The 26,407-nt window shown below is 36.6% G+C and overlaps 1 protein-coding gene across 9 annotated transcripts in view; it reads left to right on the plus strand.

Annotated features, from left to right (window-relative positions):
- The window catches only part of mapk10 (mitogen-activated protein kinase 10), a 91,653-nt gene that overhangs the window by 47,539 nt on the left and 17,707 nt on the right, over positions 1 to 26,407 (plus strand). For 7 of the 9 annotated variants that reach the window (XM_067424638.1, XM_067424634.1, XM_067424637.1 and 4 more), the window contains 7 exons: positions 4,692 to 4,821; positions 7,559 to 7,617; positions 8,878 to 9,016; positions 11,437 to 11,602; positions 13,525 to 13,596; positions 23,673 to 23,855; positions 26,177 to 26,301. In XM_067424638.1, the coding sequence (XP_067280739.1) occupies positions 4,692 to 4,821; positions 7,559 to 7,617; positions 8,878 to 9,016; positions 11,437 to 11,602; positions 13,525 to 13,596; positions 23,673 to 23,855; positions 26,177 to 26,301 (874 nt within the window). Of the gene's footprint in view, positions 1 to 4,691; positions 4,822 to 7,558; positions 7,618 to 8,877; positions 9,017 to 11,436; positions 11,603 to 13,524; positions 13,597 to 16,510; positions 16,583 to 23,672; positions 23,856 to 26,176; positions 26,302 to 26,407 lie in introns of all 9 variants that reach the window. The other 2 variants (XM_067424635.1, XM_067424633.1) reach the window with 1 other exon arrangement.

Raw genomic sequence — 26,407 nt, forward strand, 5'->3', positions numbered from 1 at the left:
AAAATTAAAAAAATCATACCGACTCCAAATATTTGAACAGTGTATTAATGTATTAATAATATGCAGTGAGCACTATGGTAGTACTAATTTCTGATTATTATACACCTTCTCTTATAAAAATGCCTTTATTTACATGTCTTGCATATACAGTATGACGAGAACAATCTCATGCACAAAGACATTTATGATTATGAAAGAAAAATATTGAGCTAGGACAGTTGTCTTGAGCAGCTGGCAGAAAGGCTGAACACAGTGATGAACTTAGTGTCAAGTTAATTACACTAGGCCGTGTTTAATTTCACCAGGCTGTCACGAAACTCCACTATGGCTGTCAGTGGCTTCGTCTTTTCCACTTCTTCGGTTTGGGGCTTGAGGTGTTTTGTGCTTTGAATATAGTGATTAAAAATGGTCTTTAATGTACTTAATTGAATAAAAGATGATTTTTAGTGTTTCAAAAATGCTGGAAGGTCTTAAAGACCCCATGTGGTGAAAATATATATATATTTTTAATTAATGTTGTTTTTATTATGCTTTAAGACAAACCATGCGCAAATTCATCATTCAACACCATTGCTGAGTATTTTCCCCTTAAAACTACAGTGAACCAAACTGTACGGCCTGTTTCCTGCCGTCACAAACATGTATCCAATCACATCAACAGGTGGAGTAGAGCTTATGACGATGAATTACTTGGCTTTCAATGATGTTTAAAGTGTTTAAGGATGCTGATTTCTAGAAGGTAGCTGTTTGACTCTGAGATGGTGAACGGGAACATGGTTTGTGTAACATTAGCAACACATTATCAGCTGTTTGATAACATAGTCAAGCCAAAGGCTTATCATATCAATTACATTATGTGTTCGGCATTGTAGAGCGATGTAACACATTATCATTCGGATACATCGACTTAGAGCTATAATTTACTCTCCCCCGTCTTCTTCTGAATCAGTTTCTGGTTCAAACACATATGGCTGAATTAAACCAATATTTCAAGTATTTTTAAAGTTGACCGAGTGGATCAGGTAGTCCGAGCTGGTGTTATTGAGTGGAGGTGGGGTTAATTTGCATATTAATAACTGTGCGTATGCTAAATGAGGCAAGGGTGTAGAGTTACATTTTTACATTACAAGGGTAGAGTTATTTTAAGGCATCAAATGATTTTCACATGGGGAAAACATATAAATATGTAAAAATGATGGTCATGAAAATAACTGCGTCGGCTAAAACAAGCAATAAATAAGCGTGGTGCCTGCCGTCACATTGCACCGGTTGTATGATACGGCCCTCAGTTTTGACAAAACACCAACAAAAAAAAATGCTGTGTTCCTTAGAAGAAATATTATAATACTTTTGTAAATGATGAGAGAATATTTTTTAGACAAACTATTCCTTTAGATTTGACTAGTGTGATACGGTGTCTGTGGTTATGTCAGGTCTTTTTTATTTCTTATGCTGTAGCTTAAAATGTGGTGTTAAAGTAGTTAAAATGGTGTCTGGTTTGTGACAGCTGCCTGTGGGCAGGGCTTTCGAAGAGCAATACTGCAATGCATTAACCACCTAGAGAGACAGCCATGACATCATCTTTGACACAAATGGGTATCTATGGCCACCATTAGCCAAAAAAAATAAATAAAATTCTCTGAAACTGCCGTTACCATGGACACATCAGCCATCCGTTCCAAAAAAGTGCTTTAGAAACTTTCATGCTGTCACCCAGAGAATATATTGCCTACCTAAATTCATATGGTTTAGTTTTCTAAACATTGTTTTGTGGACTAAAATAATGCTAATGTTACCATATTCATAGTATTTGGAATTGATTTTGTGATTTTAACTCATTCTGTAGATTCTCTTTCATTGTGGGTGTATGTGTAAGACTTTTTCAGTGTTATTTTAGTTTCATTGGGGGATATTATTGTAGTTTTTCGTTTTTTACTAGGGCTTTTATTATAATTTGTTAGTTTTAGTTTTATTTAACTATAACCCTGGTGTGTACTGTAGGGTTTTCTCCTCACCCCTCATAGAAAACCTGTTTTGATGTACCTCACCCCCTTCTGCTTTGACCATCTGCTGTATAACATTCCCCACAGCTCTGACTGTCCATTCAAATGATCCATAGGTGAATCAAAGATCCATATGGGCCTGTGTTCACACAAATTCACACTATCATTCAGATGTAAACATGCGGCTTTGAATGTTGAATCATAGTGGAGGTTTTAAAAAAGATTCTAGCCGAAAAGAGGGCACTCTTGAGCAAGTCCACATCACACATTTTATTTAACCAATAAGGCTTTTTAATAGGTTTTATTGGGAACATAGCACACTTTCAACTTTTCAGTTGCATTTTCTGTCTGTGGCTTCGTGGGAAAGGAGGAAATCATTTTTCAATGACTGCTGCATTTTCTGGTCCTATGTGAGTCATATTAGTCTTCATTTTTATGTCTTTTTTAACAATGACGCTTTAACCTTTACCAGCACATGTCAACATGGTTAAAGAACAGACTTTTTCCAGTGTAGCCTTGTGGGATGAAGCATTTAGTCATAAACCTCAGTAGCTTTCAGAACATGATGGCTTCTGCTAGCACTCCCTGTACCTGGTGTAGTCGTAAAAAATAGAGTGCTTTTTCTGCTGCATTATATATATATATATATATATATATATATATATATATATATATATATATATATATATATATATATATATATATATATATATATACACACACACATACCGATCGGGCATAACATTATGACCAGCTTCCTAATATTGTGGCGGTCCCCCTTTTGCTGCCAAAACAGCCCTGACCCGTCGAGGCATGGACTCACTCCACTAGACCCCTGAAGGTGTGCTGCTGTGGTATCTGGCACCAAGGTGTTAGCCACAGATCCTTTAACTCCTGTAAGTTGCGAAATGGGGGCTCCATGCTCCACGAGTGGTTATTTCAGTCAAAGTTGCTCTTCTATCAGCTTGAATTAGTCGGCCCATTCTCCTCTGACCTCTAGCACCAACAAGGCATTTTCGCCAAAAAGGACTGCTGCATACTGGATGTTTTTTCCCTTTTCACACCATTCTTTCTGTAAACCCTAAATGGTTGTGCATGAAAGTCCCAGTAACTGAGCAGATTGCGAAATACTCAAACAGGCCCGTTTGGCACCAACAACCATACCACACTCAAAATTGCTTAAATCACCTTTCTTTCCCATTCTGACATTCAGTTTGGAGTTCAGGAGATTGTCTTGACCAGGACCACACCCCTAAATGCATTGAAGCAACTGCCATGTGATTGGTTGATTAGATAATTGCATTAATGAGAAATTGAACAGGTGTTCCTAATAATCCTTTAGGTGAGTGTGTGTGTGTATATATATATATATATATATATATATATATATATATATATATATACACACACACTCACCTAAAGATTTTTCACATTAATCATAACCACTGACAATCACAAAAACACTCTTACAGTTTACGCATGTCATGGCACATTCCCATCATGCTATCATACAACGCCAAGGTGGCAGGCTGGAACTTTGTGGCTGTCTGTTTTTTTAATTTTCCATAATTCTCAGAGTGAAGACAGGAACCAACCGAGACGGACACCCACTGTTTTATTAATGCTTTTTTTTTGTAAGCTAATTTATTATATAATTTAGTGTCTCCTTTTGGCCTCCAGGTTTACTTGTTAAATGAAGAGACAATTTTGTTCAAGAAATTAAATTATGAATCATTTAATTACATTTTAGGATTAAGTTTTTGAATACAATTAATATCAGAGAACACTAATGTGTTATATCAGAATGAGCCGTTGGCCACCTTGTTTTCTGTAGTGCTTTCCAATTGAATCCACACACACGTTTTCATGTTTTTTTTTTTTTTCAATAGAGTATTGCTGCAGTTAGAGAGCCTTCCCGTCATTATAGATCAGGGTCACTAAAGACCCGAATATGTTATGATGATTGACAAAACATTAATGTAATTAAGGGGTAACTCACATAAATAGAATGTTCAGTGTTCTGTACATTCAAAATATAACTGATGATGTCATTGTAATATTTACTCACAGATTTGTGATTGGTCTTCATTCTTGCACTTATTTGCATACTCATTTGTGATTGGCATTCTATTCTATTCAACTAAACTGAAAATAAGACGTGTGCTGACCATTTAATTTACACAGAACCAAACCTTAACACTTAACATTACTTAACACATTAAACTTTCTGCATTCCAAATCTAGTTGCATTTCATACCCTTTCTTATTATAGATAATAAAAATTAAAAAAGCATTTTGCATTTTTATATTGCTTTTAGGCCAGTTGTAAGATAGTAAATTGTGTTGAATTCCACTCTGAATAGATTAAACATTTAAATGAATTCCATTATTTTCAATAACTCATTAGTTGTGTCCCAAATGACACTATAGGCTTATGCACTTATTCACCATCGTAGTCTGATGCTTTAAACCTGCGACAGTTGAGGCATGACATGTCCAACATTTCACAATTGTTTTTTTCCGGTTAATTAAGTGCACGCGGTATTTAAAGTGTACTTTGTTTTATTTTGAATTGTCATGTGAACACTTCTCACTCTATTTATACTAAAAAGTAAACTAGCATAAGTACGCACATTTGGACGCACCTATTGTTTTCCACACATTAATATTGCTTTCTTTCTCTTACAGTGCTGGATATGACGCCGTCCTGGACAGAAATGTGGCCATTAAGAAACTCAGCAGACCCTTTCAGAACCAGACTCACGCCAAGAGAGCATACAGGGAGCTGGTGCTTATGAAATGTGTCAATCACAAAAACGTAAGTGCCAGAGCTCAATATCTCACCCGTAGTCCAATGCATTGGATGGCAAATATTGCTGAAAATTGTTTCCTGTGAGACAAAAAAATGGGCTAAACCAGTTAAAACATCTCAGGGTGTTTTTTGAAGTTATTAGAGAATATTGACCCTGGAGAATGAGCCTTTTGTAAGAGAGAATGATGGAGATTGGTGGCATTGGATGATAAGTGTTAAGAGACAGAGGAAACACTTTTTTTGGCAACTAAAGAGATGCTGCTGCCAGATCTCGTCCTCCACTCTCCCTCTCTTTCTCTCACTCTCTCTCGCGTCTCTCCTTCTGAGACCTGGGTTATAAAGGACAGCTGGTACGTGACAGAAATACAAATATGCTTTTTCTATCATCCTCAACTTTTACTGACTGTTGAACATGATTTTACGAATCTCTCAGCCTCTTATCAAAAAAAAATTACTAGGCAAAGTTTTCTTGCACAATATTATAAATCAGTAGTTAAAATTATAAGTTCACAAATAAATTACAGTACTGACATTTTATTTACTCACCTTTGTGTCATTAGAAACCTTTGTACTGTTATTTACCTGTGAAACTAAATGTAATACAATTTATTTATATATTTTCGTACAGTTATAGGACTATATACTGTTACTATACTATATAAATATTTTTTTGTGAACTATTCCTTTTATAATTAATTCAATGGAGCATTTGTTGTATATATATATATATATATATATATATATATATATATATATATATATATATATGATTAGTGCTGTCAAATCGATTTATCGCATTTAACATAAAATTTTTTGTTTACATAATATTTGTGTGTGTGTGATTATATATATATATATATATGTATGTATGTATGTATGTATGTATGTATTTATGTATATATATATATATATATATATATATATATATATATATATATATATATATACAGTATTGTTCAAAATAATAGCAGTACAATGTGACTAACCAGAATAATCAAGGTTTTTGGTATATTTTTTTATTGCTACGTGGCAAACAAGTTACCAGTAGGTTCAGTAGATTGTCAGAAAACAAATGAGACCCAGCATTCATGATATGCACGCTCTTAAGGCTGTGCAATTGGGCAATTAGTTGAATGGGGTGTGTTAAAAAAAATAGCAGTGTGGCATTCAATCACTGAGGTCATCAATTTTGTGAAGAAACAGGTGTGAATCAGGTGGCCCCTATTTAAGGATGAAGCCAACACTTGTTGAACATGCATTTGAAAGCTGAGGAAAATGGGTCGTTCAAGACATTGTTCAGAAGAACAGCGTACTTTGATTAAAAAGTTGATTAGAGAGGGGAAAACCTATAAAGAGGTGCAAAAAAATGATAGGCTGTTCAGCTAAAATGATCTCCAATGCCTTAAAATGGAGAGCAAAGCCAGAGAGACGTAGAAGAAAACGGAAGACAACCATCAAAATGGATAGAAGAATAACCAGAATGGCAAAGGCTCAGCCAATAATCACCTCCAGGATGATCAAAGACAGTCTGGAGTTACCTGTAAGTACTGTGACAGTTAGAAGACGTCTGTGTGAAGCTAATCTATTTTCAAGAATCCCCCGCAAAGTCCCTCTGTTAAAAAAAAGGCATGTGCAGAAGAGGTTACAATTTGCCAAAGAACACATCAACTGGCCTAAAGAGAAATGGAGGAACATTTTGTGGACTGATGAGAGTAAAATTGTTCTTTTTGGGTCCAAGGGCCACAGGCAGTTTGTGAGACGACCCCCAAACTCTGAATTCAAGCCACAGTACACAGTGAAGACAGTGAAGCATGGAGGTGCAAGCATCATGATATGGGCATGTTTCTCCTACTATGGTGTTGGGCCTATTTATCGCATACCAGGGATCATGGATCAGTTTGCATATGTTAAAATACTTGAAGAGGTCATGTTGCCCTATGCTGAAGAGGACATGCCCTTGAAATGGTTGTTTCAACAAGACAATGACCCAAAACACACTAGTAAACGGGCAAAGTCTTGGTTCCAAACCAACAAAATTAATGTTATGGAGTGGCCAGCCCAATCTCCAGACCTTAATCCAATTGAGAACTTGTGGGGTGATATCAAAAATACTGTTTCTGAAGCAAAACCAAGAAATGTGAATGAATTGTGGAATGTTGTTAAAGAATCATGGAGTGGAATAACAGCTGAGAGGTGCCACAAGTTGGTTGACTCCATGCCACACAGATGTCAAGCAGTTTTAAAAAACTGTGGTCATACAACTAAATATTAGTTTAGTGATTCACAGGATTGCTAAATCCCAGAAGAAAAAAAATGTTTGTACAAAATAGTTTTGAGTTTGTACAGTCAAAGGTAGACACTGCTATTTTTTTGAACACACCCCTTTCAACTAATTGCCCAATTGCACAGCCTTAAGAGCGTGCATATCATGAATGCTGGGTCTTGTTTGTTTTCTGACAATCTACTGAACCTACTGGTAACTTGTTTGCCACGTAGCAATAAAAAATAAACTAAAAACCTTGATTATTCTGGTTAGTCACATTGTACTGCTATTATTTTGAACAAGACTGTATATATATATATATATATATATATATATATATATATATATATATATATATATATATATATATATGTATGTGTGTGTGTGTGTGTGTGTGTGTATGTATGCTGTCTTTTAGACAATTGAGTATAATTGCATTATAACTTAATAATTAATTAAATCTGTTCTTGTCTTCTCCAGATCATCAGCTTATTAAACGTCTTCACACCACAGAAGTCTTTAGAGGAATTCCAAGATGTGTAAGTAATGTTTGTGGATTTTACAGACATGAAGTCATCTGATTATAGTCAAGTCACCTTTAGTTAAATAGCGCTTTATACAATATAGATTGTTTCAAAGCACCTTTACAGTAAAAACAGGAAACTGATTTGCTTTTCCTTTGATGATTGATTTATGAAATGATTTAGAGAATTCATGTTGGCTGTACTGCAGCTCTAAAAGAATGATCATAAATTATAAAAAATATTTTAATTTTATCTACATTTTATTAATCACTCTTAAAATCTGGATATTAACAGCTAATGTTTCAACAATAATTATGAAACCAATTCTGCTTCTGGCTCTGAAATCTGATTGGATGAGTCACATCGAAGCCATTTTTCTGGGGAGTTTTATTGTTGAACGTGTTTGCATTTGAATAAACATTATTAATAATGAAAGTACATGCAATAATTGTAAAAACATTAGCTGAAAAACAATGTATAGTCGGGCAGGGTGATTAATGATATTTGAGGTTAATTACAGCATGCCCGTGATGTTTGAGCTCATGCAGGGTCCCAGTACAACTGCTGTGATGTTGCAGTGTGAGGGTGATCCATCACCTGCAGTCATTTGTGCTCTCGCTCTCTGGTTGGTCCCGATGCTTGAATATAGTGCCGCCCATGCCGTAATTCATTCTACACGCTGTGTGGACTAATCTAGAGCAGGATCAATATGTTGAGTATGAAATGTCAAAGCCGGATGATTTGAGTGTTAGGATGGATGGGGCATGAGTTCATGCAGATTAGATTATTAGAAATCAACAAAGTAGCTTCAGATGTTTTGTTTAGATTGTGGTCATATATATAGTTTTAAATTTGAATACATTTTAGTACTGAGAATAATTATCATTAAGTACATTTAAAATAATAATATAACAAAAATTTCATTAAGAAACATGTACAGTATATATAGTGCAACTTCACATGAGTAATTGAGGGTAAAGTCTGTTTTGAAACCAAAAAAATCGCAAATGTGATTTTTAATCCATAAATGTCCAGCCATGGCTTTTAAGCACTCCGCAGAATACAGTTATACTGTTTGTATTCCATTCACCAACTTGCTGACTGTCATCAACCGACGAGTATTTTCTCTGCATAAAAGCTCGTAAAGATCCACATCGACCCGCAGCAGTCTCTTTTGTACATTAAGAAGCCATGCCAATGAAATATGACAGAATCAATGCTAGTCACTGTTGCTGTTGTTCGGCCTATAAAATTCACATTTTCTCACTTCACCAGTTACCTGGTCATGGAGCTGATGGACGCAAACCTTTGCCAGGTGATTCAGATGGAGCTGGACCATGAGAGGATGTCCTACCTGCTGTACCAGATGTTGTGTGGAATCAAACACCTGCACTCAGCCGGCATCATTCACAGGGTGAGAGACATGGATACACACCCCAGGATCAATTTAAATAACACAGCAAAAACCTGTGTAAATTAACACTTCTTAGGGTTTATTTAAATCCACATTTAGGAGTGTTAAAAGTAACACTGACACAGTGTTAAAGTTATAGATAATTAAGTGATTAATTGAGTAATTATTGGCCATTAGTGGTGAACACTGAATCACTGAAGGGAAGAGTCACCTTTTAAGTCACCATTATGGTGATCAGTATTCAGTGTTGCCACAGTTACTTTGAAAAAGTAATCTGATTACTGATTACTCCTTTAAAAAGTAACTTAGTTACTTTACAGATTACTTGATTTTAAAAGTAACTAAGTTAGATTACAAGTTACTTTATTAGTTACATTCAGCAGTTGCCGACAACACCCCTGCCGCCTCAAAATAGAAATGACAACCGTTTTTGGCAACACACTTTATTGCATTTATGCCCGAGCCTGACGGCCCCAACTTTTTTACGCCCCTTTTTTTAGGCTTCTCCTTCGTTTTATATTTATTTTAATAATTAAAATGAACAATAAGATGTGCTGGTGGAAACAACATGAGACCATGATAGCTTGGGCCACTGTCAAGATATGGCTCGCGCAGGGTTAAAGAGTCCGTTTCTTCAGTGCAGCTGCTAGAGTTATGGCCTTTTTACAACTGGTTCCTTCATTCGTTTTCTCTGACCAGGTATCTATCTGATTGCGAAATGACCAGGAGTAGGCCTAAATGCCTTCCGAGAGTCTTTCGAGACGTATTTAATTCCGATCACTCTGTATGAAAGCATTTCAGACGAAACCGGACAAATGTAAATATATCTGGTTGTTTAAACCACAAGTGTAAATTTTACTCCTGGCAAATAATTAAAAAATAAATGTGTGAGCGTGTTATGTTGTAGTCAGATAGATATGACGGTGCTACTGCAGCATCGCTGCAAATGAATAAAGCAAGCCAACGCAAATGGCCGTAAATGAAACTTTAAAATAAGTCACACAAAACACAATCATCTTCAATATAAATTAATGAGACTAAATGATCTTACCAGTGCTTAGGTCGCTCTCTCTCTCTCATATTGCGAACTTTGAATTTGAAATGAGCTGCTGAATAAAATGCTGGAATCTTTTGCTTTGATGTGAACTCCGTTAAATGAGCATATACCGCGGGAATTGAAGATCGGATTTATATTAATTTTGCTGAAGTGTAAGGTTGGCTGTAAGACTTTTTTTTTCTTTAAATTGTGTAGCCCGTTTCATTTTTTTGAGCGCCGTTGCGAGCAGTAGGCTAATCTATCAGCCTGCCTCAGCTCGTCAAAAATGCCTTTGTGGTGGTATAATAACTAGCCTTTAGTCTAGTTTTTAATGTCAAAGTAGTTATATTTCGTTTCGTTTCTTTATTAAGTTCATTTAGAAAAATGTTTAGAGCAATTTTTTGTTTGTTAAATTAAAGTTTTAATTTTTTTATGTGACGACCCAGTGAGTTAACCGCATGTTTAATAGCCTAGTCTCTCAATCCAACTCTTGAATTGTCTTGCCTATATAAACTTTAATTTAACAAACAAAAAATTGCTCTGAACATTTTTCTAAATTAGGTCAATAAAGAAACGAAACGAAAAATAACTACTTTGACATTAAAAACAAAACTGAACTATTTTAATGGCTGCAACAATGTAAAAAAATAAAATAAATAAATAAATAAAAAACAGGCTCCAGCCGAACTCGGGCTGAGAATGTTGATAAACTGTCGGTTTTTAGCCTACTCAGGAAAATGACTAAAATAGTAACTCACAGTGACTTGGATAAGTAACTTTAATCTGATTACTGGTTTGGAAATAGTAACGCGTTAGATTACTCGTTACTGGAAAAAAGTAGTCAGATTAGAGTAACGCGTTACTATGTAACGCGTTACTGGCATCACTGTCAGTATTTGATTTAGTTATAATTTTTCATATTAGATTGTGTCTAAGACCATGTATCGAAACCAGGTGTTGTTGGATATGTTGTGACAAATAAAATCAGAGATGAGATTTAGCTGAGAATGATTTCAGTTAATTAGATGATGATTATGCCAAAATCAAAATATAAGTTAAAGCAGCCAGGAAAAAAGTAAAAAAAAAAAAAAGTCAAAGTGAAACTTTGAGCCCTTCAGTGAATCTGCTTGTTAATAGCAGGAGTTCATCATTAATTGTCAATCACCACTCAATCATTTAATTATCTCATTAACTTTAACACTGCTTCAAAGTTCTTTTAACACATAGGTTATTTTGACTTCACACTTTTAACAAGTGTGGAGTCAAATAAACTCTGATGAGTGTTAATTTCACACTGTTTTTTTTTTTGCTGTGAATAAATCAAATCTAAACTCCTAATGAAAATATTGTCGTCACCTCACCATGACACGTATTCCCCTTTAAGGATCTGAAACCTAGCAATATTGTGGTGAAATCCGACTGTACGCTGAAGATCTTGGACTTTGGGTTGGCGAGAACCGCGGGAACTAGCTTTATGATGACGCCCTACGTGGTGACGCGGTACTACAGGGCCCCGGAGGTCATTCTGGGCATGGGCTACAAGGAGAACGGTAAACCGATCACAGAGCTGCAACACTTTCAAATAACACTAGAATCTTGGGTGTGATAGAATTGGAGTATTGTGACTTTTAGTCCATGTCTGCCAACAGTTTTAGTGTTTTAGTAAGTGTGTGAAGGCTGTATGCAATATTGTGGTCACATGACCTCATTACATTGTGTATTTAAAAAAGATTTAATTTTGAAAGTAAATATGGTTGTTTTGTTTTTTGAATGAACAAACATGAACGTAACCACAAAGTCATAATTACAAGTGGGAAACTCTGAACTTTCTTAATGCTGCGTTCACACCGCACGCGAATGACGCGATTTGCTCGAGTGATTTACATGTTAAGTCAATGCAGAGACACGAATAGGCATTCTGCGGCGCGATTCGCGCGAATGAGGCGACTCGAATGGTGCGATTCGCGCGAATGACGCGGCAACGATCACGCGAATTGAGCTTTTTGAACGCGTGATTCGCGCGAATCGCTCAAGTTGAAAAATCTGAACTTTGGCGGATATTCGCGCCGCGTTAACCAATGAGGAGCCTGGTTACTGCTGTCACGTGGTGAAGTGACGGATGGGAAACCCCGAGGCCAGAGTAATTTAAAAATACTACTGTGTTGTGTCACAAAATGTACTTTTAATAGTTTTTCAGACGAGAATGTAGTTGTTTTAAGCTCAAATATGTGATTTATTTATTAAGAGAGCTCCTATTTGAAAATTTGAATTGGTGTTTTCGGAGGTGTGAGACCCAGGCGATCACCGGAGCTCAGCGCTCATCAACCCCGGTGAGAGCAGCCTTAACTCGGATAGTCTTTCTGCCGACTGCCGCTGCCTGGCAGAACCCCCTCCCATGACGCGAATTCGCGTCTGTTGTGTAGTGAATGTCACACGCGAATGAAGCGAATTTCACGCACGAATGAAGCGAATGGATTCAAATTGTTCACGCGTCCAACTTCGCGCGAATAGCGCGATTTATTCGCGTCATTCGCGTGCGGTGTGAACGCAGCATAAAGCATAGAGTTTCTGAGTTGGGAGCGTGTAAGTAAGAAAATATACTGGATGCAACGTCTGAATTGAAGGTAATTTTGTTTAAATGAATGAAAATGTATATTTACATTAAAAATAAGTTGTATGTACAAATTATGATAGAATATATAATGATATAGTCCAAAAAGTGAACGCTCCTGATGTCGTAATTACGACTTGCCAACTCATAAATGCAAACTTTCCATGAAGACTTTTTATGTATTTATGTACTATTATTGATGCTGCAAAATATGTGTTAAAATAAGCATACCAGTTGGGTGAAAGTAAAGGTTTTGCACACAGAGTCCAAAACATCTCTTGAAATGTTTGGTACGGATGAAAAATGATCCAATTTTTTTTTAATGACGGACGAAAGCTTCGGAGACAGTGTGTAAACGTGATTGACACAACATGAGGTCGTTTTTTTTTTTTTTTACGTGCAAACATTTCGGACATGAATTTTGGACTCAGTGTGAAAAGTCCTTTAATATTACTGGTGATTAATTTTGAGGTTGGGAAAGTTACTTCAGTATTGACATTTCTTGCTAACCTGCAGTTAATTTACTAAAATACTAACAGATTCTCCACTGCATGAAAACTCATTAATACACTAGTGTGTATATTAGTGTGTATATTTAGAGTTTGAGGGGATAAGAGAGAGTTCAGGCTATGGATTTCCTGCCACAAACGGTCCTCCCTGAGGTCTGTCCCCAACTCCAACTTTGATCTGAGCAGTTGTGGAATAATCGTTTGTCTAATTACTTGTGCAGCAGATATAATTAGCGAGAGTGATACAGCTCACGTAGGTCTTCCTCTCTCCATCAATGATGACTGTTTTTTTCTAATGCTAACCTCTCTTGTTCTTTCCTTCACTCTCTTTCCTGCTACTGTGTGCCTGCAGTGGATATTTGGTCAGTTGGTTGCATCATGGGAGAAATGGTGCGCCACAAAATCCTATTCCCCGGCAGGGATTGTATCCTTCATGAATAGGTGCAAACTGGCTTGATTTGACTAGCCAATGAGATATTAGCATTAATTATTGGTGAAAAACATCAGTTTTATCAAGTAAAATAATTCTGTATAAATATATGATTTTGTGGTCCACATGAGACTCGACCTGACCAGTGTTCATCTGTTCAGGCATAACTAATCAACTAAGGCTGTAGTCCTCCTATCCTGCAGGTTTTGCTCAGGTTTTCAGATTTTTGGTGTAGCTTCCCTGTTGAAAAAAAAAGCCTGCATATGCTGGTTAGGTATGTTTTGAAGCATGGCAGCTGGTTTATGCTAGTCCTTAGTTGATCATGAGCTGGTTTAAGCTGGTCCTGAGCTGAAGAGGACCAGCATAAACCAGCTGCTTCAAAATATACCTAACCAGCATATGCTGTTTTTTTCAACATGGTAAAATATCCAAATTCTGTAGAAATCTTTTTTTCCCACTTTGTGACTCTTGCACCTACTCACATTCCTTTAAATCCCAGATAAATGTTGAAGTTCTTTTCATTAGGACGTTGTGGATTATTGTTGGATGTGTCGTTGAGTCTGATGTGAAGGCCTCACACCTCTCTTTAACACGATAGTTATTCTTCCCTTAATGGGAAGTGGTTATTGCTTAATTGGCAATTAGACAGTGAGTGAATCTAGTGAAATGATACAGTCTTCCTCTTCAGTCACTTATTGGGGTGAGCTATTCATTTATTTCTGCCGGTGTTTTGGATTTCTCCAGCAACAGTCCTTGTTTTCTGCTCTCTAAGCTGCAATTAAAGTATCGATCCTGTAGACCAAGCTCAGCTTATTTGGGTCTTTTGAAAAACTCATTAACACATGCCTGAATGAGCTTCTTTGCTGTGCTGTCTCATCAATACCTCTTACCTAGTCAACATCTACACGGTCTACTTTCCCAAAGCCTGAAATACTACAGAAACTCCCGATTTCACAGACCAGGCTTAAGCTAGTCCCAGACTAAAATGTATGTTTGAACTGTTTTAACTGAAAGCAGTTAACACTTATATACCTAATTTGTGTGTGTCTTAAGATGCACAACAGTAATGCTTGTTTCTAAGGCACGTTTATAAAAGCTATTTAAATGTTGTAATTGAACTAAGACCTAACCCTGGCTTAATCTAAGCTCTGTTTGTGGAACCAGGACTAAAGCTCTTTTTAGTTAAAGTATTTAGCATTTTCATTTTGTTTGCATCTAAAGGGGATCTAATATGCCCTTTTTCAAAGTCTTGATTTTATTTTCAGGGTCCAGAATAGGTTTGCTTATTATGCTAAAATGTTCAAAAAACACATTCCCCTGGTTTAACAGACAATGCTTAAACTAGTCCCAGACTAAAATGCATGTTTGAGCTGTTTTAACTGAAAGCCACTTGGACTGACAAATCTTAAAATATGCCAGTGCCATTGATTTGTCTTAAGATGCACACCAGTATTTTTTTCCTAAGGCACATTTATAAAAGGTACTAAAATATTGAACTAAGGCCTGAACTTAGGCTAAGCCCTGTCTGTGAAACCAGGCCATTATTTTTCACATATTTTATATTATAACATTGCCTCTCTTTCCTGGACCCAAATATGGAAGCAAGGTATGTTGTTAGCAACATCAATCATCAGAACTTGCGACCATACAATATTAAAAAATAATTTAAAAAATAATTTACCTATTTGCCTTAAAATTGAGTTAATTGAAATTAAAACATTTGAGTTAATACAATGAACATTTTTGAGAATCGACTACCTTTATTCAAATATTATTAAAATATGTTGTAAGCATTTTGGGTAATTGTGTGTTTTATTTGTGATGAAGCAGTGAAACATACAAAATTGTGCTTTTTCATGATTTATCGAATTTTGTATGTGGTTCAGATACAATACTATTTTGAGTTTATATTTATTAAACCAATTTCCTTCATTGTATCAACTAAATTAGTTTATTTCAATGGCAACCAGGTTACTTACTTTTTAAGTTAAACCAACAATATTTTTTTTTTTGGCCAATGATGCTTTTGGGAAACACACCTCAGTTTGGTTCCTGTCTCTTGAAGCCCTACTTACGAAAAGCGCATTGTACTCTGATTGGCTAGATAGACCAGTGTGTTGGGATTGGTCAACCGATTTGACTCTATGCTTTAATTTGAGCGTTTTATGTCGCCCCTTACTATAACAGCAAGTTTCAACACATTACTAACCCAACTCAACCTGTCCTGTTTCTTTGTGTATTTCACTTAGGCTTAAAGGACTTTGTGCTTTGTAACTTTGCAGACCTTTTTTCATGCTTCAACAGCAACACTAAAGAACATTTAAAATATAAAAAAGCATAATTCTTGGACACATTCCTGTATCACATTCTGCTAACCTCTTTTAGATAACGTAATACGTCATAACGTAGACAGCTCTAATGTCCTTGTTTAATAATAAATTTGAATATTTAATGCATGAATATGAAAGATTGCATTATCTCACTGAACCTGAGTGAGTTCATAAATGAAGTGAGATTTTGATTGAAATGAGTCATTGAGGGATAATCTTTTAAATATTGTCTCAGTCAGTGCTCTTTGTAAATCTGTTGAGCCGCTTGCCTAGATAGCATTTCAAAGCTTCGTAAGAAAGACTGTTCCAAAATGTGACTTGTAAAATACCTTCTTTTGGCAAAAGTGAATGGCAGCTTTGAAATTATTCATCACTGAATAGGCTATTGGAGAATGCATTGCACCCAGCTTTGTGAACGCATGTATCCTAGTTAGCCTACAACAACAAACTCCACTGGAATCAGCTGAGTTATTATATTAAATGATATAGTATGAGTGTCATTTTATGTGGTATGTTGAGTCGAGTGTCTGATAGTATGTTGCATATATGTATATGTGTGTGTGTGTGTGTGTGTGTAGTGGACATGTGGTCTGTAGGATGTATCTTTGGGGAAGTTATAAGAGGAACAGTGCTGTTTCCAGGGACAGATCGTATCCTTCCCTTCTGTCTGTTCTCCACTCTTCACTGCTGTCTTCTTTCATATTTAACTTGCCAAACATGACCATATGAATGTAAGTGTGTGTGTACACACACATACATGCATATTAAATTGGTAATATTCATTTTAGTATATATAAACTACTGTTTAAATGTTTGGTGTATGCTACGTTTTTGAAAGAAGTCTCTTATGCTCAACCAGATACGTTTTTGAAAGAAGTCTCTTATGCTCAACAGTAAAAACATTAATTTTGTGACGTATTATTATTAATTAAAATAAATATTTTATATTATTATATTAATAGATATTAATAATATTTATTCATATGCTGGCAAAGCTGAATTTTTGAAGCCTTGATACATTTTGTTTTAGTTTCTTTTCATGATTAAAATGTTCAAAACAATTCATTTGAAATAGAAATATTTTTTACACTAGAAATATCTTTATTCTAGCATAATATATTACCTACTGACTAGGGATGGCTTGATACCACAATTTTGGCTTCGGTACAGTACCACAATCTAATACCGATATTAAATCGATACCACACGGTCTGATATTAGCGCATGCGAATGAGTACAATTATGCAAGTTTTGAGTTTATATAGTGGGAAATTACCACAAATGTTTATTAGCAAATTAATCAGCAACGCTTATCACATCAAATCAGTCATTTGAAAACTTTCTTGTGAGAAATAATTTCAGCAAAAATCTCTCAAAATTAGCAAAATTGCTTATTAGCAAAAAACAACGACACACACGCGCCTGTAACTTAGAGCTCACACATTACAAACTTTCCTTAACAGTCAAATAAACAGAATTATGTAAAAATGTCCGTCTTTAGTGAGTATTCACATAAACACAGCCGTTTGTTTCTAAAGCGAATGTAAATATTGCAATAGTACGCATGCAAATATTTTGAGATCTGAATGTCATTGGTTGAAACGAAAGCTGGAGATTTTGATATTCAATCTTATGTTAGGCTATGTATGTGCGTTGATCAGAAAATAAATGTCTAAATGAGATGGTTTGATGATTCACTGACCTGTCGATCTCTTAAGAAGTCTTAAAGTCAGAATAGTGACTGATGCTTCTTGGCTTTGATGGTTCTTCATCAGTTTTATAAGCAAAGTAATTACAAATTTCACTTCTACTCCTCTCTTTATTGATTCGTTTTGGGCATCTTGAGTGAGATTCAACCATAGACATTAAAATAAATGGACAGAGCTATCCCAAAGACTTCAACGGCGGAAATTTAGGTCAGTAAAGGAGCACTCATTTCCTGATGGCTGAGCGAACTGCGCAGGCTCAGACTGAGCTTGACGACGTAGATGTGACGTGAGCCTCCTGTCGGACAGCTGTATGTCTTCTAGTAGTTGTGGAAAGTGAAATCTGAATCACGTTGTTTAAATATTTTCTCCCGTTGCTTTTGGCTCACTATGGGCTTCTCCCCATTCTTCTCCCTTGACTTTATCAGACTCTATGTCTCCACGTCCCCCCGACTGTCTCATAGACAGTAAAAGATTGCCTGCGAGCGTCTCCTCAGGTCTATACGGTAATTTCTCAACTGTGCGACAGAGTCGTGTTGGTTATGACGCAATCGTTAGCCTATTTTTACAAAAACAGCTTCTGCGGGGCGATAGTGTACAGTCTCTGACAAAAGTCTTGTCGCTTATCTATTTTCTAGAAATACCTGATATTAACCTGACTTTTAATTCATTAATTGGTGTTAGAAATAGCTCATATGAAAAGCTAAAACCCTCCCAAATGATGTTTAATGCACTGAAATAAATAATTTTCACAGAAAAAATATTTATCATTTAATCAAGACAGAAAGGTCAAATTTTGGCAAGACAAAAGTTTTGTCGCCTATACAGAAATTGAACAAATTTACTGCAAATACAAAAATATGTCAGCAAATTAAGTTGTGGTGCTGTGAGATCCAAATTTAATATCTTGTATGACTTCCATGAGCTTGAAGGACTGCATCCATGCGGTTTGGCAAGGATTCATACAATTTATTGATGAAGTCATCAGGAATAGCTAAGAAAGCAGTCTTGCATGCCTCCCAGAGTTCATCAATATTTTTTGGTTTCGTCTTCCATGCGTCCTCTTTCATCCTACCCCACATATGCTCAATGATGTTCATGTCTGGTGACTAGGCTGGCCAATCCTGGAGCATCTTGATCTTCTTCGCCTTGAGGAACTTTGATGTGGAGATGGAAGTATGCGATGGAGCACCGTCCTGCTGCAGAATTTGGCCTCTTTTATGGTTGTGAATATAAGAGGTAGCTAAGATTTCTTGGTATTTTAGACTATTGATGTTGCCTTCCACCCTGCAGATCTCTCGCACACCCCCATACTGGATGTAACCCCAGACCATGATTTTTCCGCCACCAAACTTCACTGTTTTCTGGGTGAATCTCGGATCCATTCTGGCTCCAGTAGGTCTCCTGCAATATTTGCGGCGACTGTGGTGTAATTCAACAGAAGATTCATCTAAAAAATCCACCTTCTGCCACTTTTCCAGCGTCCATCCTTTTAGCAGGCTGTGGGCCATGGCAAATGCCACACGGTTTTTCACTTGTCTTTTGTTTAGTGCTGGCTTCTGGGCACTGATTCGACCATGGAGGCCATTTCGAGACAGAATCCGACAAACTGTTCTGGTTGACACAGGGACTTCAGGTGACCAGGTCTTGTGGAGCTCTGCTGCAGTGGAAAATGGGCTGGCCTTGGATTTTCAAGCCAACAAAGGTCCTCTTGAGCAGTTGTCTTGCTGGGTCTGCCTGACCTGGGCTTGTCAAAAACGTCTCCAGTCTCTTCAAATCTTTTTTTTTATCCTCTGTACTTGACGCTGAGACACATTGAAGGTGTCTGTCACATCAGCAGTGGATCTGGTCTTCAGCCTCATGATAATCAAAACTTTAGTCTCTGGGTGAATCTTAGGCATGCTTGCAGAGGTCTAGTTGCAGTTGATGTGAAGGTCTAGCGTACTGGGGTTCTTTTTATACACACTTGAGACCTAATTGATCCATTATTAGTCACAGGGGAAGCTCATATGACAAGGTGACAACACTTATGTCTTTGCAAAAATTGACTCAATGGGCTTTACCAAGCTGTGAATATTAGAATACTTTTTGAAAGTTTAGTTTTTCACTGAAACATTATCACAAAAGCTGGTGGGATTAAAATGAGCCATTTCTTGTAAAAAAATCTTGATTAGAAATATATTTCAGCGGCACTTTAGGTCAATTTGTACACAAGCGACAAGACTTTTGTCAAGGACTGTAAGATACAAGGTAACGGAGCCTTTTATGCATTGTCGTGTTTCTTTATAAATAAACAATGGACAAATGGAGTCTTTAAACTTTGAACAAATTAATCTTGATAATGTCAGATAACTGATAGAAAGGTAATGGATTACAATCAACCAATCAGCCGTCAGCTGTTAAATGTAAGCACACAATTAGATAATACCAATTTAGCTAATGACCAAGCAATGCTTCATTTTGTTCAGTCTGTGTTGTAAAAGGTCACATTAGCGATTAAAGAAAAAAACACTTAAGCCAAACACGGTCAGGTCAAAGTGTCTAAATCATATTGGTCCCAAATGTTTATCAATTTTACTGGTAGTCCACTATGAAGAATTTTTTGGGTATAATGTCACAGTTTACTTTATTTTGCTATCCTTACTAACATAAATGAACTATAGTGTCCTGCACCCACTAGTTAAATGATATCTGGTGTCGGAAGAATTGGTTTGACGGTCTTCTTGAAAGCTCCTAGAACACAGGAGTCTGATAGAAACAAACCTGTTTTTTATTAGACTCACAATTTACCTTGATTTTGGAAGCTATCTGGAGCAAGAAAGCCGCTATTGTTTGTTTGGTTTCCATAAACGTGTGATTGCAAGATAGAAGGAGAGAGATATGGGTCTGGCTTTGTGTTTTTTTTTTTTTTTTTCTGGGGGGTGCTGGTCATTCCTGATGGATGATGTAATGTGGTCCTGGCTGCCCTGGCCCTTTGAACCAGGACCCCCCTTTGTGGGAATCATGGGAAGCCTGGGGAGAAAAAAGCAGTCATGTGACTCCCCAAGGCTAACTGGGCTACCATGACAACATCCATTTCCCCCTTCTGTTGCTAGGCGCCCATACAGACGGCTCTTAACGTCTTCAGGATCCATTCACTCTGGCCAGCTCAGACCTATATGCCGTAAACCATTCGCTTAAACGCCAATAATCAAGAGCGTTGAATGCCAGCAGTCTCTCTCTCTCTCTCTCTCTCTCTCTCTCTCTCTCTCTCTCTCTCTCTCTCTCTCTCTCATCCCGTTCCTGCCCTAATTTCCCACCGCTACACTTCTGCGATAATCACACGAATGAAGAGATTGCTGAGAGAAATGTCATTTCCTAACAAGGGTTCTGTTTAGATGTATTAAGTAAGACGTGTTTGAACTGCTCGATAGTTTTTATATGAAAATTCAGCTTTTTATCACAGGAATAAATTACGTTTTAAAATACGCCTATATTACAATAGAGATTGATTACAATATTGCAATTTCACAATATTTTACTGTACAATAAAGTGAGCCTTGGTGAGCATGAAAGACTGCAAACTTTTGGTGATGAAAAATAAATTAATCACTTGTTATATTTAAATTATTTGTGAATTCATTAGACAGTCTGTTTGGAACTGATGTGCTATTATGTGATAACTCAAGAATGTGATGATAGATCAGGGTCAGAAATTAAAGGTAGGGCAGGCAATTTCGGAGAAGCTAGCAATGATCCCTCAGTTTCAGTTTCAGTCAATCTCATGTCAATCTTGAGTAACTATAGAGTAGTATTGCATCCTTCATATCTCAAAAAAGTCTTTCATTTTATTATATTTATAAAAGAAAGATACGCTGTACCGAGTCTTTCCGGAAAAAAACGAGCTGGAGGCATACCGTGTGGGCGGAGCTAAAGAATGACGAGCACGCTCAGCTATTACGTTGAGAGCGTCTGAAAGCTCTGACATCCTTAATCGTGGAGAAAAAAAAACCTTATCTTAAATAAACCACTGAGATCAATCCGATTTAGCCATACATACTGTATATGATCCAGAATCAGATCGAGAGGCTGAAATTGAACAGGAGAAGCAGCAACGACGACTACAGCAGGACCTCTCAATGGTATGTACTGTAACTTATGCTCAGCGGCTTGTCATGTTCGCTGAGTTGAGTTTTACAACATTTGTGTGTTTACTCATGGTTTATGAGGACATCATTTGGTTTTTGGACTATTGTATGCGATTTACTGTTTATAAACCATCGTCACCGAAATGTAGAGAACAAACAAAAAGACTTGCATAACTCCATTTCTGCTCCGAAAAAACGAACTCCATCCACTGTCCCATTAACGCTGGGTTCTTTGGGAAGCTGTACAGGGTTGTCTTGCCCTGAAAACCAAAAACACACTTCTTTGGTGTCATTGCTGATTTCGTGAAGTCTTCTGACAGCAGAGCAGCAGCCGGCTTCCCTATAGCGTTTGCTCTCTCGCTCTAGTCGCGAGTGCATTGGACAATAAAACGATAACGATAATTATCACAATATAATTTTCCTCGATAAAACGATAACAACAGTTCGATAAATTCTCGATATAATGCTTACGCGTTATGCGTAATGCTGCGCATGCGTATTGCAGACCGGGCTTCTGGGTGCTGCACGCGCTGTTGTTTACAGTCAGTGGCTGACAGGCTTGGAGGATCGGAGTGAAGTGGAGCGAAAAAATGAGTGATAGTGAAGAAAACTCAGAGCTTACGACCAGCTCGGAGGACACAGATATCGCTGACAAGTTAGTTCGCTCAACTTCAGTGGTTTGGAGATATTTTGGCGATCCCATCTGACATAAAACAGCGACATACGTGGACTGCATGCTTATCATAGGTTCACGTTCACCACACGGGATTTAATTATTAAATTATCCTGCTTCTTATCCTTCTGCTTCGAAGTTCTTCCATATAAAATTGAGCCCAAATCAGCGGTAAATCTACATTCACACACAGGCTTATTAGTTGCGGTGGGATACTTACAACAAGCTAACGCTAACTGTACCAAACTATAATCACTAAAACATCGGACTTGTAGATGATCGCTATCATAATTGTTTGTCTTTGATGATGTATTAGAGAGAGAGAGAGAGAGAGAGAGAGAGAGAGAGAGAGAGATGCACAGTGGAATTTTTTTTATTTATTTATTTTTGCCCGTTTGCATTTTTTTTTTACAATAATATACATATTATTGTATACAGTGTAGAGTAAAAAAATGCTGACCACAATTAAGATTTTAATAAATAAATCTACCTTAGTTTCAATAAATTGTTCACCTGTTTGGGAAGTGTTTGTCATGTTTTGACAATAAAGGATAGTTTAAAACCACATTTAACTGTCTGTTTTATACATATTTCACTCAGGAGCAAACTGAAATGCTTCAGTATTGACTGAAATGCAAAATGAAATCGTGATAATTTTTTGGGGCCATATCGCGCAGCCCTAGTGCGCGCCCTATATAAGTTTTTCTTTGACTAACAAGGACGTTTTCAGCTCTGAAACTTACAGGACATTCTTATATTACCATGACCTTTCATAAATCAAAAGCTCAAGGGAAAGTTGATTTCCCAATTTATCACCCCTTTAAATGAGACTCAGTTGATGGTTTAATTCAAGTATAATCGGTATCATTTTCTCTTATCTTGTGTGTACTGATTTGGTTTCTTTTCCATTTATGTACTACAAATTCAGGCTTTTCTCACTCTCAGGGCCTAAATAGGGCCCCTCCGGGTGTTTTAACCTTCACTGATTTAGCTTTTATTACACTGGAGAGGAAGTGTAATCACACTTTATTTTATTACCGATGGCATTTTTAGGCTCACAGCACTTGCTTTTATGTTTGTCTTGTGTAATCATGTTAGAATAACCACATTATGTAGTTATCTTCATTTTATACTCCATTTAAAAGTAAAATATCATACTTTATGTAATGCATAAACAACCTGAGAGGTGAGGAGTGTACGTAGGTGTTTTTTCCATGACTCCACCCACATTCAGACATCGACCAATGGAATAAGGTTATAGAGCAGCTCGGCACGCCCTCTCCTGAGTTCATGAAGAAACTGCAGCCGACGGTGCGGAACTACGTGGAGAACAGGCCAAAATATGCTGGCCTGACCTTCCCCAAACTCTTCCCTGATTGCCTCTTCCCTGCAGACTCGGAGCACAACAAACTCAAAGGTATGTGCGAATTTGTGCACATTTAAATAAATTAAATGATTATATTATTAAAAAAAAATAATGATTAAATTTAAGGCTGTCAAATGATGAACACAGTACTAAAAACTTTTAATTTCCTCCATTCTCTGTAACGCACTTTTATATAAAATGAAACTCCTCCCTTTTACTTTAATGTCAAAGAAAATAACTGTAAAGTTCATTTATAAGCCATTTCTTTGTGAGGTTTACTAAAAAATACTAAGATAGTTAAATGAGTAGGTGAACACCAATATATCTGTGTGATTCATCTCTCTTTGTATTTGTATGTGTGTTATTTTAATGGTTTGCCTGCAAGAATCAGGCAGCAATTTCCCTCCCATTAGCAAAAATGAGAGACGTTTCATGATTTTTTTTCTTAGAGCTCCATTTGTTCTTCAGGGGATAGCAGAAGAGAATCGTGAGCTTTTGATATGAAAATTGCATTGTGGAGTTTATTCATGTGAACAGACATCACAGGCAGATGCTACATTTTCTCCAGTTTGGGAAACAAAGAGGAATGTAAGGCACAGCTGATTAGACACTGTGGTGTCGGTGATTGTAAATTGTTTGGGTGAGAGTAACGGATATGAGTGTGATTCTAAACCTGCCGTTAGGTAAAGCAGCTGAGATGGAGGAGAGGGTTTAACACACACACACACACACACACACACACACACACACACACACACACACACACACACACACACACACACACACACACACACACACACACACACACACACACACACACACACACACACACACACACACACACACACACACACACACACACACACACACACACCCTGCCCCTAAACCTACCCATCACAGGAAACATTCTGCATTTTTACTTTCTCAAAAAAACTCCTTCTGTATGATTTGTAGGATGTTTTCCTCACGGGGACCAAAAAATGTCCTCACGAGGACGGATTTCGGATATTGCCATCTTTGTGGGGACATTTTTGATGACTTCCTTCAACTCATCAGCCTGTTAGTTGAGGCTTCATGAACTGTTCTGGGTGTGTGAACAAAAATGGGAGCCACCATATTTTTTTATATATATTTTTTATTATATTATTACTTTTTAATTATTATTTAATTTCATTAGATTTAATAATATTTGATTTTGTCATCATTTTTTGTTTAATTTTCTTTCCCTTGTGCATTACATTTTATATTTGTTATTTAATTTTGTCATTGTATTTCATTTTATGTATTTTATTTGTATAATTTTATTCTATGTTGTCATTTTGTTTTGTTTTATTTGAATACAATTTCTGTCTATTTGTGAGTTCAGTTGCGTTTCAGTTTCATTTTGTTTTATTCTGTTTTGTCATTTTATTAAATTTTATTGTTTCATTTTATTTTATTTTAGTATATATTTTTCTTTTGTGCATTTTTTGTTTCAGTTTCATTTTATGTATTATTTTGTTTTGTCATTATTTCATTATATTTTTGATTCATTTTATTTATATTATTTTATTCTATTTGTTTTCATTTTATTTATGTTATTTTATCGTAATATTTTATTTTGTCCTTTTGTTTTTTGTTTAATTATGTTCCTTTTTTCAGTTTCATCTTATATATGATCTTATTTCATATTTATGTAATTTTATTGTGTCATTGTGTTTCTTTTTATTGTGTCCTTTTATTTCATGTCGTCATTCATTGTCATTTCATATATCTTTTTTATTTATTTAATTTAATGTCATTTTAGTTTTTCAGTTTGACGTCTTGACTGTTTTCGGTTTGCATTTCAGTTCTACTTTATAGTCTGCACGTAGGCAATATAAATATAAGTTTCTGTCATGCTTATAAATTATTTACATGACAAATTGAGATTGAAAGGTAGAGAGAGGGAGAGAGTAAGAGTCAGCCATACAGATCTGCGGAAATCAGTGTCCGCCATTTTGAAGCGGTCCAGCCGGTTGCAGAGATGGGATGATGCGGTGAGAGGAGAGAGAAAGGGTCTGACTTTACCCGGCTATTTATAGAGCAAGAAAGTGAGGGAATCGCAGAGCATACAGAGGTGAAGAGGATGAGGAAAGGAAAGGTGAGAGCATGAGGAAAGAAGAGCAGGAAAAGAGAGTGTGATGTTTTCAGTGTTCTTGCGAAGGAACAAACAGAAATAATGGATGAAATATCAAGATTGTGATGTCTTATTCGTAAGATGTTTGCATTGCATTCCTCAAACAATAACTCGGTTTACTTTTATGTGCTATGCTATATACATGAGCTTCTATGAAATGCCCTGATTTTAATGCTGTAAACGTTTCTAAGCTGTGTTGTCATGTGTTTTACAGCGAGTCAGGCCAGAGACCTGCTGTCTAAGATGTTGATCATTGATCCCGCTAAGCGGATATCAGTGGACGAGGCCCTGCAGCACCCCTACATCAACGTGTGGTACGACCCGGCCGAGGTGGAGGCAGTGAGTACAGCTCTCCCTAATTCTCTCAGCAGCACTATCGATTAGTGCGCCTGGGGCCATCTGTCACCTGTTATTCCTCTCAGCGGTGTCCACACTACTGCTAGCT

The sequence above is a fragment of the Pseudorasbora parva genome, chromosome 18, assembly GCF_024679245.1.
Source record: "Pseudorasbora parva isolate DD20220531a chromosome 18, ASM2467924v1, whole genome shotgun sequence".
In the NCBI taxonomy this organism is placed as follows: domain Eukaryota; kingdom Metazoa; phylum Chordata; class Actinopteri; order Cypriniformes; family Gobionidae; genus Pseudorasbora; species Pseudorasbora parva.